Below are 15,824 nucleotides of genomic sequence, written 5' to 3'. Positions count from 1 at the left end.
TGCACACTTCTGGCTGTATTAGTTCATCACGGCCGGCTGGCTTGGTGGTGCAGCCTTTAGTAACGCACCAGTAGTGGATTTTCTAGTGACCCTATCCACACCTGAGCGGTACCGCCCATTGCGGTTTCATGTGCCATCTTGATCCGCCTTCAGACACCGTGGTTAGGTTTGGTCATCTAGAATTTTATATATAGGTTGTAGTTTTTCCCTCCCCCCTCCCCCTATTTTTGAATTAAAACTAATACTTTATTATCTAATTTTCATAGCGTTCCGTACTACAGTGATATCAATTCACTTTAGGTTTGCACCATCAATTCATATCTCAAATAATCCTTTGATAAACATATATATATTTTTAAGCAATAAGGACTATCCATCCTCCATTGCATCATCCTCTATCTTTTTAGAACTTTAACTCTGATTGTGAATCAACTAACAGAGCTTCCATTTGAACCATTAGAAACCTTGTTCTAAGTGGTGATTTCCTCAGCATGTAGAAATAAGGAGTTGCAAGCTCTCTCCTCTAGGGAGCCATATTTAAGAGATTTGGGTAAATGTAACTGAATAGGTCCTCAGTATCTGATCGGTGGGGGTACAACACCCCAGACCCCCGCTAATCAGCTGTGTGAGAAAGCAGTAGCCCTAATAGTATCCCAGGGGCCTTCTCTCAGCTCACCAAGCACAGTGCCATACATTGACAGTGGCTGTGCTTAGTATGCAGCTCAGTCCCATTCACTTCAAAGGGGCTGAGCTGCTCCTAGGCAATGTGGCCAATGAACAGGATGAAAGCTGAAGAAGGCCGCGACACTACTGTGAGCACCGCTGTCTTTTCAAACAGCTGAGCAGAACCGATCAGATACTGCTTTGACCTATCCATGGAAAAAAAAACAACTGTTGTAAAACCCCTTTAAGCATTGCCAGTTATACATACATTACTGCTATTCAATGTCTCTGCGGTCTATGGACTCCAGGAAATTAAAATTTCAGCTAAACAAATTTTAACCTTTTTACTCCACGATCATGGATCCTCCAAAAACTTTTTTACATTTCAAAAACTTTACTCACTAACCAAACTTTAATGAAATAATTGCAGAGATCACACAAAGCTGATCATGCAATAGAAATGTGGTTAGGCTAGTTTCACACTGCCGGCAGGGTCCTAGCAGGCTGTTCTGGCAACCAACTGCCTGCCGGAGCTCTACGTATTTGGCATTGCATGATGTCACCGGAGTGCCCGCAGGTCCCATTAACTGTAATGGAGTCCAGCGGAGAACCAGCCTCTACCTAGCAATTCCTGGCATTGTCTGCTAGACAGAACACCAGGTCGCAGGTCTGATAAAGCCTTAGACAGAGGAATGAGGATGTGAAGTATCTACATCACAATACCAGCAGATGGATGCTGATTTTATGTATTTAATATGATCTTTTCCCCGTATTTGCACCTTTTGGACTAAAATAACCAATTTCCTTCTGAAGTGGTCTAATCTCCAGTATCAGCCACCAATTGGGTCTCCTTGATGAAGAGCAGCGTCAACATCATACCTGCCTATTGCTCTGCAAGCACAAAAACCTGTTGCAATGAGAGAGGAATAGGAGACTGCCTTGCCCGGCTCATTAGCATAATATAATTAATACAATTATCCCATATGAAAAGGTAATTTTTGAAGTGTCCTAGCAGATCCCACAATGTCTAGGATCCATGGTGCAATTATCACTATTTATACACAGAATGCATACCACTTCTTCCTAAGCTCCACAGATTCTGAGGAAATGCCTTAGAGTCCCTGTACCGTCACACAATTTCATTTTATAGAGAATGGTGTAAATAGCAAATTTCTAAATCACTTAATTTCTAAATCTGCCTACATCCACCTGGTCAAGGCCACTAGGGGTCTCACTTTCACCTAAGTTGCAGTCCACTCATAAAACGACTAAGCGGAAGTGGGAACGTGCCAGAGCTAGCTAAGACCCGGTAGATTATGTGCTATTTTTATAGAGCAGGTTATTATTGATGCGATGATATCAAATATGGCTACTTTGTTTGCTTCAGTTTTACATAATAAAGAATAAGAATAAAAAAATACATGTTTTTGTGTCTCTATTTTCTATTTTTATTTTATTTTTTTGCCGATCGTCTTGTGCAGGGGTTTCTTTTTCGCAGGAAGAGCTGACGTTTTTACTAGTACCATTTTTGGCTACAGATGATTTTTTTTTTATCAGTAATTATTACACTTTATGGGGCAAGGTGACCAAAAGATTGGTTGTTTTAGCACAGTTATTTACTTATTTTTACAGCGTCCACCTGAAGGGTTAGCTCATTTTTATAGAGCAGATCATTATGGATGTGGCAATACCTAATATGTATACTTTTTCTTATTTATTTAAGTTTTACACAATAATAGCATTTTTTAAACCAAAAAAATGATGTTTGTGTCTCCATAGTCTGAGAGCCATAGCTTTTTTTATTTTTTGACCAATTGTCCTAGATAGGGTCTAATTTTTTGCGGATGAGGTGACAGTGAGTGTTTTGGGGGGGGGGGGGGGCATACGCATTTTTGATCACTTGGTGTTGCACTTTATGTGATGTTAGGTTTATGGCTTTTTTGGCACTTTTTTTTTATTTTTACGGTGTTCACCTGAGGGGTTAGGTCATGTGATATTTTTATAGAGCTGGTTGTTACGGACGCGGCGATACCTAATATGTATACTTTTTTTAATTTCACATTAACACAATAACATTTTTGAAACAAAAAAAATGATGTTTTAATGTCTCAATGTTCTGAGAGCTATAGTTATGCCCTCCGGTATCTTCGGTCACTAAGTTACGGTAGGCGGAGATTTCGGTCACTAAGTTATGGTAGGCGGAGTCTGCCCTTGTTCTGCTGTAGCGCTGGCCAATTGCAGCGCAGAGCTCACAGCCTGGGAGAAAATAACCTCCCAGAGAGGCTGTACAGCAGAATACAGCGCTGTACAGCCTCAGTGCAGGGCTGATCGAGGTCTGTGGAAGACCCGACAGCTCCTGCACTCTCCCAGCCCCGGCAGTCACATGACCACCGGGTCGGGACAGGAAGCGCATAGCGTTGTGTATACAGCGATCTAGAAGGCAGGGACTCCTGCCTTCTTTTTGGGTTGCCCTGCTGTCACTGACAGCGGGCACCCCCGCTCGGCAGCTGCACAATTAGCGTGCAGCTGCCATCTCTGAATGGATGTTCAGAAACATCCATTCAGAGATGGAGATCCACCTCCCGGACGTTTATAGTCAACGGACAGACGGGAGGTAGTTAAAGGATAAAAGATTGGTCCAAACCCAAATATAGAAGCTAACATTTATTAATAATGGTTAATAAATTTTGAAACACTGATACATACACACATTGATGTTTGGATACCAGACTTTAATTGCTAATTGTATATGTTTCATCATCATCCAGTGCTATTGTTTGCTTTCCTTTTTTCTGGTAGGATATACCATTATTTTGCCTCCAATTATTGTAGGTTTTTCTTTTAGTGTGTGCAATCTCTGATGCGTAACAAAACTTGATTTCTGAGTAAAACATTTCCCACATTCTGAACATGAATATGGCTTCAGTCCTGTGTGAGTGTTTTGATGTACGAGGACGTTCACTTTCTGAGCAAAACACTTCCCACATTCTGAACATGAATATGGCTTCTCCCCTGTGTGAATTCTCAGATGTCCAACAAGATGTGATTTCTGAGTAAAACCTTTGCCACATTCTGAACATGAATATGGCTTCTCTTCTGCGTGACTCTTCATATGCTGAGCAAGAAGGGATTTCACCGCATACCGTTTCCCACATTGTGAACATGAAAATGGTTGGTCTCCTGTGTGAATTTTTTGATGCATAGAAAGAGAGGATTTAGATTTGTAACATTTCCCACATTCTGGGCATGAAAATGTTTCTCCTGTGTGACTTCTTTGATGTCCAGTAAGAGATGACTTGAAGCTAAAACACTTTCCACATTCAGGACATGAAAATGGCTTCTCTTCACTGTGAAGTATTTGATGTTTGATCATACCTGATTTATGAGCAAAACATTTCCCACATTCTGTGCATGAATATGGCTTCTCTCCTGTGTGACTTCTCTGATGTTCAACAAACCTTGTTTTCTTGTCAAAACGTTTCCCACATTCCGGACATGAATATGGCTTTTCTCTTGTGTGACTTGTCTGATGTCTCTCAAGATCTGATGGTTGACCTACAACATCCATTTTATGACTATAATTCTCATTTACAGTCTGTGATGAATCAGAAGATAGAAGATGTTGAAAAGGATCAGATGATAGATCTTTGCTGTGAAGGGCTGAGGGTATATCAGAGATAATGGCACTCTCTTCATATGTGTCTTCTGTAATATCACGATCATCTACTTTAAAATCTGAAGGTACCAGAGGTCTCACTGAGGTCCCGATACAGTCATCTGCCAAGTAAAAACCTGATTATTATTTTTGAATACTCTATATAACCTTTATAATTTTTATATATAATAAATTCCAAACAAATCGTAAAGCATGAGTCAAAATTCAATTATTCACCAAGACCGTGGGGACAAAACAGATCAAAATTTATCTTAGAGAAAGAATAAGCAATTGATATCTGATTGGCAGGATCCAACAAAAAACTCACCCCCCCACTGGCTCAGGCAGCAGAGATACACAGCTCTTTTTGTCGTGTAGTGAACAGAGCTGGTTACTGCTTAATTCATGGACAGAACTGTGTAGTTCCTGTGCCAGAGTTACTCTTTAATAGCTGATCCGTGGGGGTAGGGAGTGTCAGAGGTAGAGTTGCACCAGGTATCGAACTATCGATACCCAAATGATACTTTTAGACCCAGATCAATGCGATACCGGGTTTTACTATTTAACAATACTAGGCTGAGCTGCTGCACAAAACGCCAGATAATGAATATAATAAATCCTTTATTGGAATGAGACAAGTATAAAATACATATAAAAATGCTGGGAACAAGAAAAAAAACCCTGACGAAGGCACGCCGAAACACGTGTTGGGGTAGCGCCATCCTGGTCGGTCCACTCCTGGTCTGCTTCAGGTGAGGTCTTGCTCCATTGTTTACCCCGGCCTTTACTTATGTACTCATTCATCTTCATGTCTGATTTTTGTATGGCCGGGTGTTAATATCCAGCCTGGTTTTGGGCCCTGTTACTCTTTTTGACCCACCTGTTTATTATACAACCAGAATTGTCTGCGGGTAGGCTATTTACTTACTATATACTTTTATCCCGCTGACCTCCTACATACTTTACTATCCAGACCGGAGTGGTCCTCCCAGGGTGACGCTCTTTTTCTCCTCCCTGCTCCCCTTTTTTCTTGTTCCCCCGCATTTTTATATGTATTTTATACTTGTCTCATTCCAATAAAGGATTTATTATATTCATTATCTGGCGCTTTGGCTCCTGATATGTGCACTCGGGAGCTGTTGCCGAGTTACTCTACAGGGGTGTGTTTGTGAGCATACTAGGCTGGGCACGGTCCCTTGCCCTTTCCCCTTTCTTTCCTTGTGGCACCCCAAGGGTCGCCCTTTTGTTTTCTGAGCTGCTGCACAGCCTAGTATCAGAGCATGGCACGCGCCGCTCTCAGCGTGCGCCATGTTCTTTTCAGCAGCACACTGGAGAAGTAGGGAGTCTTCCCCTCCCCACTGTGCCGCCGCTGCCACCAATGGGAAGAGAGAGGGGAGGCCACTGCACCACCAATGAATATAATGAACACATTAATTCAACTGTAGGCTGAGGGTGCCGGCCTCCATAACAGGACAGGGTGATACCCCGAACCGCAGCAATTAACTCCTCAGGTGCCGGGGGGCATGGCCTGGCCAGCAATGTGAAAAGACGAATACATCTGAGCTCCTGAACAGCGCTTAGCAAAATCCTATGCCTCCTAATCTGCTTAACAGGAGAAGAGGAGGGTGGGCTAGCTCCCTGCAAGCATTTTTGGGCATGACCCGTATTACAAAGGAGAGGGAGGGCCGGAAGGGACCGGGACCAAAGCCGGCGAAACAAAATGGCGTCGCCGCCTCGTCCAGGTCTGCGGCAGCCTGATTAGAGCAGTTTGCCCAGGTCACTCATGCAGGAGGCAGCCCTGAGAGCACGGACGCACCACTGAAGAGGACGGAGGGATCAGAGGTGAGCTCCCTCATTAATAACACCCTGGGGGAAAGTGCCCGCCAAGATGGCGGATTCCATGTGGAGGAGGCAGGAGCTGGTGAAGGGGGAGCTCATAAAGTGCTAAACACACAGTCCATGCTACAACCACAGCTACAGTGCTGTCCATAATTATTCATACCCCTGGCAAATTTTGACTTAAAGTTACTTTTATTCAACCACCATTTGCTCAAATGTAAATAAAAGCCACAATAATGCCTCTTGTACATCGTCTTATTATCTTTTGGGAGAAACCTATGTCATTACCGTCAAAAAATTACTTGCTGGTTGAATAAAAGTAACTTTAAGTCAAAATCTACCAGGGTTATAAATAATTATGGGCAGCACTGTGCCCCTCCCTACCCTGCCACAATATACAGAGCCTACAATCAAAGATATATTTCAGGCAGTACAACACTGCAGCTCTGCATTAATGACCCTAAATAAATCCATGGGGTCCCTTCAAGAGAGGGTCTCTTTTATCCGACATGATATAAGGAAAGTTAATGAACGTGTTGCTGGGGTGGAGGAAAGAGTGGGCCTTTAAGAAGATCAAGTACCCCCTGTAAAGCGGGACCTGGCCAAAGTAATTCACGATATCACCCTTCTTATAAATAAAATGGAAGATTTGGAGAATAGATCACGGTGTAACAATCTCCGCTTGGTGGGAGTGCCGGAAAAGGTTAATGCTGCACAATTCTTTGAAGAGTGGTTTAAAGATAAATTTGGACAAAACTCCTTGTCTCCATCATTTGCAATAGAAAGGGTGCACAGGGTGTCATTCTCTCCGCCACCACAAGGGGCACCCCCCAGACCAATACTGCACTTTCAAGATCGGTACCCTATTCTCCGCAAAGCAAGAGATCATATGGATCTACTTATCAATGGTAATAAGATATCCATCTTCCCTGACTTCTCGGTGGAGGTCCAAAATTTTCTGGATGTTAAAAGACGTTTACGAATGAAAAATGTGCAGTACTCTATGCTTTATCCTTCAAAGCTGCGTGTGGTTGCTGGCGGAAATGTCCACTTGTTTTAATCACCTGAAGACGCCGCCCGCTGGATGGATCTAAATGAGAGCTCCCTCTGTGACCCTACCGGGACTGGCTGACTAAGGGGACTGACTCTTGAATTGGACTGTCACCAGCGACCGCTGAAGCCTAGTGATGAGTACTCTACCTCCTCTGTACTTTACTCTACCATTACTGTCCCTCCCTTCTCTATGTTCTACTGTCCACTAGACCGATGCAATGAACAGGGGGCTGTCCTAAGTTTTTACCTATTTTTTCCTTCTTCCCTCTCTTTTCCCCCCCTTTTTCTAGGCTTTGTTAGGATAGCCGTCTATGTATCTTAGTTATATGATTAAGATGCCGCTTGTTTGTATAAGGATTGGCGCTGCTCGGGGTTCTTTTTGGAAGGTTCTCTTATGTTCACAGAAAGCTTGCTTTATTGCAGCGCATTGTTAAGGTTAGGCCATTGTTGTCACCGCTTCATGTTTGCTGGCTTCAGGAAATTTTTGTGCCCCAAGTCCCCTGCGTGGGACAATTGGAGAGATTTTTTGGGGGATGTTCTTGTAACTGCGGAGAGACTACTTATTTTTATTTCCATCAGACCGATGGACACAGATTAATTCATATAGATATATATCCTACACATTTCTGTACTCTTCTAAAATATGGCGGGTTAGGCTCAGGTTATAGTCTGGAATGTCAGAGGCCTGGGGGATGCCACAAAACGTCAGGCAGTCTTTGTGGCTGTACAAAAGTATCAACCGGCCATACTGTGTCTCATAGAAACTCCTCAGGTGCCGCACCCGAGGGGTTAATTGACGGCGATCGCAGCGCCCCGTCATAGAGGCCGGGTACGTGATACCGCCGCTGGCACCCCCCAGCCTACACTTGAATTAATGGGTTAATTATATTGATTGGTGGCGCAGTGCGCCCCCCCAACCCAGTATTGTCTTCTGTTCTATTATGGGCCGGACGTTCCATAAAATGCGGATTGCGCATGGCTTCTTTTTCTTTTTTGCGTGGTATAGAATAATACTTTTTTATAGCATTGAAATCGAATAAAAAATTTTGCATCGTGACAACCCTAGTCAGAACCCCTCCAATCAGATATTGATGGCCTATTCTGAGGATATATACAACAGATTGTAGTCCGCTCAGGTCTCATCCACAATTGTCAAGCAGCCCCGTGCACAGATTCCCGGAGACCGGTAGACACAGCAACAGGGTACTTTTGAATATAATCTTGATTTATTTATTTTTTTCTATTAAGACACATTTATAATCTATCATACCAATGGATTATGCTTTTTGAACTCACAAGCTCTTAATTATAGCCTATCTATACGCTATTATTAAGAACAGATGAGTTTGAATCGAAACACTGTTAGCGGAGTTATCTCTGGTTCTAATGTATTCCTAGGCTGGTGGGACCCTGATGTTTTGTGAACAAGATATACAATGCATTGCAATTGTGGGCATATGCATGCGGTATATAGAGGATATCTTTGTAATGTGGAACGGTAGAGGGGTGGATTTTTACACCTTTATATCTATACATAACAATCAGACATCCTTACCATTTCTGGATGTCAAAAGACCCTCTGGTGAATTTCAGACCACCATATTCGGCAAACTTACTTCCTTCCACCTGTTAAAAGCTAAAGGTAGGAAAGTGGCCATCCTGTACCCCTCCTAAGGGGATTCCAGGAAGACAAGAATTTGCTCCAACAAAAAGTCTCAAGCAGAGCAACTGAGAAAGGCCTCATGCACACGGCCGTTGGGCGGCCCGCAAAACGGCGGGTCGGCAATCAGCGGCCGCTGGCTGTGTGCACCACGCATCACGGATGCGGACCCATTCACTTGAATTGGTCCGCAATTCCGGAGATGCGGAACGGAAAACTGGAAGCACTACGGAGCGCTTCTGTGGTGTTTCTTTACGTTGTTCCGCACGCAAATAAATATGACATGTCAAGTTGAATGGGTCCGGCCCGCTGCACGGATGTTGCCCGTGCATTGGGGACCGCAATTGCGGTCCCCAATGCACAGAACGGCCGCACAACAGCTGTGTGCATGTGGCCAAAGTCACTTGAGATATATATATATATATATATATCTCATCAGTTGAGTGAGCACCAAAAAGCTCAACTGCCTGATGGAAAGAGGAAGCACTGCTATTGGATAGAGATTAGAGCCACCATCAGAAAATCTTCATAAAAGCAAAATCCAGCACCAAAAATATAAAAACTGTAATTTTTATTCCTTGATATTAAAAAATATCAAACACAGTACCGTCCAGATGGAACACATCATTACTCATAAGTAAGGCTTTGTTTGCATCACTGTTTCCGTTCTCCTGCGCAGTTTAGGAAAACGGAAAGGACGGATTCGGCACATAACTGAGCCGAACGGAGCCCACGGGCCCCTTAGACTATAATGGGGTCCGTTAGGTTTCCGCTCAGAAGAAGATTTTTGAAGCGGAGACAAAAGTCCTGCATGCACAACTTTTGTCTTTGCTCCAAAATCTTCTCCTGTGCGGAAACCTAACGGACCCCATTATAGTCTATGGGGCCCGTGGTCTCCGTTCAGCTCAGTTACGTGCTGAATATGTCTTTTCCGTTTTCCTCCCCCTAAATGGGGCAGGAGAGCGGAAAGGCTGAACGGTGATGTGAACGAAGCCTAAGGCTAGTTGCACACTAATGTTAAAATCTTTCAGCAGAGGAACAGCCTGCGTGAATTCATCGTATCCAGCAAAGTACCTCCAGACCCCATTGACTATGATAGGACCTTGTGGAGATCTGGCCTGTTTCCAGCATTAGTGCTTGCAGAGGATTTTGTCTGGTCAAATCACGGTCCCATTATAGTTAAAGGACTCCGGCGGAGAAAGGTGTGTGGGGCAGCCTACGATCAACTTCGGCAGGCTGTTCAGGCAGAGGATTTTAACGCTCGTGTGCAGCTGGCCTAAGGCCTCTTTCACGTGGTCAGCATTTGGTCAGTATTTTTGCATCACTGTTTGTAAGCCAAAACACAGAAGAGGCACAAATATTTGAATTATACCTTTTCTCTGTAGGTTCCACTTCTGGTTTTGGCTTAATACCGACCATATACTGATGCAAAATACTTACCAAATACTGACTGTGTAAAACATATAGATCAGGGGTGCACAACCCGCGGCCCGTAGGCCTCATGATACCCCCAGAGCCAAGGTTTGCGGCCCCCATCCTCCTAAATAGAAACACAGCTGATCGTGAGATCAGCAGTGTTTCTGCCCGCAGCGACGCACGATGGATCATTACAGCTCCTGCTCCCGCTGGAGCCGCGGAGAAGGCAGAAGCATCAGTGCTTCTGCCTTCTCCTCACACAGGTGAGCGCTATGCAGGGTGGACCCGGCTTGGGGGGAGAGGAGCGAAGAGCTGCAGGGTCAGGTTCCTTTGTATGCCCCAGTTACAGTGGAAATAGTGCAAAAAAAAAATTCTGTGTCCCCAAAGGTCTTTCAGTGACCTCTTGGGGACAAATTATGTGGAAAAAAATATATAAAAAAAAAAGTAAAAAAAATTATTTAACAAAAAAATATAATTAATCACAAATAAAAGAAAAAAAAAAAATTAAAAATATGATGTGGCAAAAAAAAAATAAAAATGAAAATTATAAAAAATACAAATAAAAGAAAAAATAAAAGGAAAAATTGCAAAATAAAAGTGTTCACTGCCCCTAACTGTCTTTTTATGATCCCTTGGGGGACACATTATGTGGCAAAAAAATAAAATAAAAAATTTTATATATATATATATATATATATATATATATATATATATATATATATATATATTTATATATTATATGTAAAATACAAATAAAGAAAAAATAAAATAAAAAAAAGTGCAAAATAGTGCAGTGTTCATTGTCCCCCAACGGTTTTTTTATGACCTCTTGGGGGAGATATTATGTGGCAAAAATATATTTAAATAATTAATAAACAGATTATAAAAACAGAATACAATAAATTATTATTAAACTACAAATAAAAGTAATAAATAAAAAGGAAAGTGAAAAATTTACAAAAAGTGTCGCTGTCCACCAAAGGTCTTTTTATGACCTCTTGGGGGATATTATTTGTAGCAGAAATATATTAAAAATTAAGTAAAAAAAAATATAAAAAATAATAAAAATACACCAACCAAAACCGTTGCCATTACCACCCCATTCACGTGAAACTATACATATTATATAACAAATCGACCGGAAAAAATAGGTAACTAATTATAATAATTTATTTTGGTGTCAGTTTGCATATTTAAAGAATAAGAAGCTATAGTTTGAAAAATAAATATATTTTTAAAAATGTTTTGTACAGTTTCCCCCAAATACAACTAAAAAATACATTATAAGGCCCTACGTATTAAGTGAAAAATTGTTGAAAAAATTATTATGGTAGTTCCAACACATAAAAAAGTTCGAACCACCACATGCGCTAAATCACAAAAAAAAAAAAAAAAAAAAAGCGCGTCTTTTCAGGCCTGGTTATTAAATTGTTAACCAATAAGCGCTTTCCCCACTAGTAAGGGAAAGTGCTTACTGGTTATTGCGTGGCGCCTGTAACTGGCAGGAGGTGGTAATAACCAGGGAGCGCCGTTCTCTGCAGTGAAGGAAATCACTGATTTATGAACAAGTTCCTGCAGCATGAATTTGTCCCCGGGATCTATGACACACTGCAAGAGCTAAAGAGTCTTCTATAGACATAGTCGATTAATTAAGGACTCATTCTCAAGATCTTTGATATGTTGTTCTGTTATTTTTCAAATGTCCATTCATTCCCCCATGTCTCTCTTCTTATTGTATATATATATATATATATATATATATATATATATATTGCCGTTTCTTCATATATTCTTGTAGTACGCCTGATGAAGTGACTGGTGACGTCTCGAAAGCTCGCTATGTAACATCATTACTTCTATTTCTGTTAGCCATTAAAAGGTATCAAACCTGCAATATTCTTATTTTGTTTCTCTTAACGAGAGCACTGAACTAGTTTTCTATTGGCTAACACGGTACCAGACTTTTTCCTAACTCTGTGACAAACATACATTTGGGGGTCTCCAGCTGGAACTTCATCCTAGGTAGGATGCAAGTATTGATTTGTCCTATCTCTTGTACACCCTGGGGTGTCAGTCATGCGTTATAACGTTATAGACAGCCATGTGTTATATCATGACGGAAGGAGTCTCGCCCCATATTGCATATTTAGGCTAGTTATGTATTTACTTTTTATTCACACTTAGTAAAGATATTTTTCACTTAGCCTGCGTAAACTTATTCATTTTCAAATCTTTTGAATTCACGTTACGTTACAGACTCTTCTTTGCTTTATTTAGTGGTTATTACTCACCTGGGTGGTTATATGTAGGAAACTCCTCCTTACACTGGTCATCACTCCTCATACAGACGTGGACAAAATTGTTGGTACCCTTTGGTCAATGAAAGAAAAAGTCACAATGGTCACAGAAATAACTTTAATCTGACAAAAGTAATAATAAATTAAAATTCTATAAATGTTAACCAATGAAAGTCAGACATTGTTTTTCAACCATGCTTCAACAGAATTATGTAAAAAAATAAACTCATGAAACAGGCATGGACAAAAATGATGGTACCCCTAGAAAACACAGAACATAATGTGACCAAAGGGACATGTTAATTCAAGGTGTGTCCACTAATTAGCATCACAGGTGTCTACAACCTTGTAATCAGCCATTGGGCCTATATATATGGCTCCAGGTAATCACTGTGTTGTTTGGTGATATGGTGTGTACCACACTCGACATGGACCAGAGGAAGCAAAGGAAAGAGCTGTCTCAAGAGATCAGAAAGAAAATTATAGACAAGCATGTTAAAGGTAAAGGCTATAAGACCATCTCCAAGCAACTAGATGTTCCTGTGAGTACAGTTGCACATATTATTCATAAGTTTAAGATCCATGGGACTGTAGCCAACCTCCCTGGACGTGGCCGCAGGAGGAAAATTGATGACAAATCTAAGAGACGGATAATCCGAATGGTAACAAAAGAGCCTAGAAAGACTTCTAAAGAGATTCAAGGTGAACTTCATGCTCAAGGAACATCAGTGTCAGATCGCACCATCCGTCGTTGTTTGAGCCAAAGTGGACTACATGGGAGACGACCAAGGAGGACACCATTGTTGAAAACGAATCATAAAAAAGCAAGACTGGAATATGCCAAACTACATGTTGACAAGCCACAAAGCTTCTGGGAGAATGTCCTGTGGACAGATGAGACAAAAATCGAAGTTTTTGCCAAGGCACATCAGCTGTATGTTCACAGACGAAAAAATGAAGCATATCAAGAAAAGAACACTGTCCCTACTGTGAAACATGGAGGAGGCTCTGTTATGTTCTGGGGCTGCTTTGCTGCGTCTGGCACAGGGTGTCTTGAATCTGTGCAGGGTACAATGAAATCTCAAGACTATCAAGGAATTCTAGAGAGAAATGTACTAGCCAGTGTCAGAAAGCTTGGTCTCAGTCGCAGGTCATGGGTCTTGCAACAGGACAATGACCCAAAACACACCGCTAAAAACACCCAAGAATGGCTAAGAGGAAAAAATTGGACTATTCTAAAGTGGCCTTCTATGAGCCCTGACCTCAATCCTATTGAGCATCTTTGGAAGGAGCTGAAACATGCAGTCTGGAAAAGGCACCCTTCAAACCGGACACAACTGGAGCAGTTTGCTCATGAGGAGTGGGCCAAAATACCTGCTGAGAGGTGCAGATGTCTCATTGACAGTTACAGGAAGCGTTTGATTGCAGTGATTGCCTCAAAAGGTTGCGCAACAAAATATTAAGTTAGGGGTACCATCATTTTTGTCCATGCCTGTTTCATGAGTTTATTTTTTTACATAATTCTGTTGAAGCATGGTTGAAAAACAATGTCTGACTTTCATTGGTTAACATTTATAGAATTTTAATTTATTATTACTTTTGTCAGATTAAAGTTATTTCTGTGACCATTGTGACTTTTTCTTTCATTGACCAAAGGGTACCAACAATTTTGTCCACGTCTGTATATGCTTCTGTAGGAAGCTCCTCCTTACTGTTCACATATGTCTTCGTAGAAAGTTCCTCCTTACACTGGTCATCACTGCTCTCATGTGTTTCTGTACAATGTTCCTCCTTACACTGGTCATCACCTGTCACATATGCTTCTGTAGGAGATTCATCCTTACACTGGTTATCGGGGCTCACATATGTTTCTTTAGCTTTAATATTATTCAGATCTTCCTCCTGATTCAAAAGCTGTGAAACAAATATTGTAAAATTCACCAGAAGGTCAGAGAAGTCACAGGAGAAGAAATCATTCTTTATAATGATGACCAAAGCTGACATGGCAGCCAAATAGCTGCAGGTCTCCAGCCGCCATAGATATTAGATGATACCTCAATAACAAGAACCTCATGAATATGTATCTTCAGCATGGCTTGATGTCTATCAAGTTGTTTCAAGGGAGTGGGGGAGATTAGCTTCTTCCAGACACATTTGGTAGAAATCTAACCTATTTGTTATTCCCACCAGTAGTCTCCATGGCCAGAACACTGTGATAACAGATAATGTCTATGGTTGGTTGTAACCCTGTCATCTCTTCCTTTCTCATTACACAAATATAAGACATATAATACTATGGGATAAATCAAGACTGAACATAAGGACTTCACAGCCTTCTACAGACCATAGGTAATATCTCCATCTACCTGATGATCCTGTGGAGGAAGAGGACTGGGACATCTCTCTGGTGTTCTTCTCTTACTGGATCTTCCTGTAGGAGACACATACAGTGACTGAATTCATTCTTTTTATACAGATAATTAAAAGACATTTGTATTTAGTCCTGTCTATTACCTGGTGATGTGAGGGGCTGGTGTTCCTCCATCATGACATCCTTGTACAGATCCTTGTGTCCTTCTACATACTCCCACTCCTCCATGGAGAAATAGACAGCGACATCCTGACACTTTATAGGAACCTGACAACACAATGATACAGTCATCACCCAGACCCCTCCAGTGCTGTTACTGCATAATGTCCCAGCATTCCCAGCAGTGTCACCTCTCCAGTCAGCAGCTCCACCATCTTGTGGATGAGTTCTAGGATCTTCTGTTCATTGATCTCCTCATGTATCAGGGGGTGAGGTGGAGGCCCCGTGATTGGGCTCAGGGATCTTCCACATCCTTCAGATACAGTGGACTGACAGCGCTCGCTAGAGATCTTCTTCACCATCGTGTAATCCTGGATATAGGGAGACACAGTAACATCTACAGCCATGTCCGTCTGTTATTACCATATATAAGAATGGTGTAATGTGACATCATCAGAATCTCTCACCTCTCCAGTAAGTTGGAAGAGTATCTCTAGGGTGAGATTTATTATCCTCTCTGCCATCTTGTCTCTGTCCCTATCCATCCTTGTTGGGTGAAACAGGAAAAGTCTCTTATATAGCAGATATTAACAGAGATGATTCTATATTGTAGGAACCTGAATGAAGACAAGTTAAAACAATGTCAAAACCCAAAAATATAATTTAAAATACACTAGTTATAGATAATAAGATAACATTTGAGGAGATGAG

General features: G+C 41.6%; 1 protein-coding gene across 7 annotated transcripts in view; it reads right to left on the bottom strand.

The window, feature by feature from the left end:
• Positions 1–3,296: 3,296 nt before the first annotated feature.
• Positions 3,297–15,824, bottom strand: part of LOC122925173 (zinc finger protein 2-like) — a 47,042-nt gene continuing 34,514 nt past the window's right edge. For 4 of the 7 annotated variants that reach the window (XM_044276676.1, XM_044276680.1, XM_044276677.1 and 1 more), the window contains exons 2-8: positions 15,581–15,730; positions 15,305–15,484; positions 15,098–15,221; positions 14,950–15,014; positions 14,268–14,497; positions 12,578–12,630; positions 3,299–4,440 (exon numbers count right to left, since the gene is read on the bottom strand). In XM_044276676.1, coding sequence (XP_044132611.1) covers positions 3,434–4,440; positions 12,578–12,630; positions 14,268–14,497; positions 14,950–15,014; positions 15,098–15,221; positions 15,305–15,484; positions 15,581–15,658 — 1,737 coding nt within the window. In that variant the 5' untranslated portion in view covers positions 15,659–15,730 and the 3' untranslated portion in view covers positions 3,299–3,433. Of the gene's footprint in view, positions 4,441–12,577; positions 12,631–14,267; positions 14,498–14,949; positions 15,015–15,097; positions 15,222–15,304; positions 15,511–15,580; positions 15,731–15,824 lie in introns of those variants that run through there. The other 3 variants (XM_044276681.1, XM_044276682.1, XM_044276683.1) reach the window with 3 other exon arrangements.

Source organism: Bufo gargarizans, chromosome 1 (genome assembly GCF_014858855.1).
Source record: "Bufo gargarizans isolate SCDJY-AF-19 chromosome 1, ASM1485885v1, whole genome shotgun sequence".
NCBI classification, from domain to species: domain Eukaryota; kingdom Metazoa; phylum Chordata; class Amphibia; order Anura; family Bufonidae; genus Bufo; species Bufo gargarizans.
The sequence above is the reverse complement of the archived record's forward strand: the minus strand, read 5'-3'. Positions and strand labels throughout refer to the sequence as shown.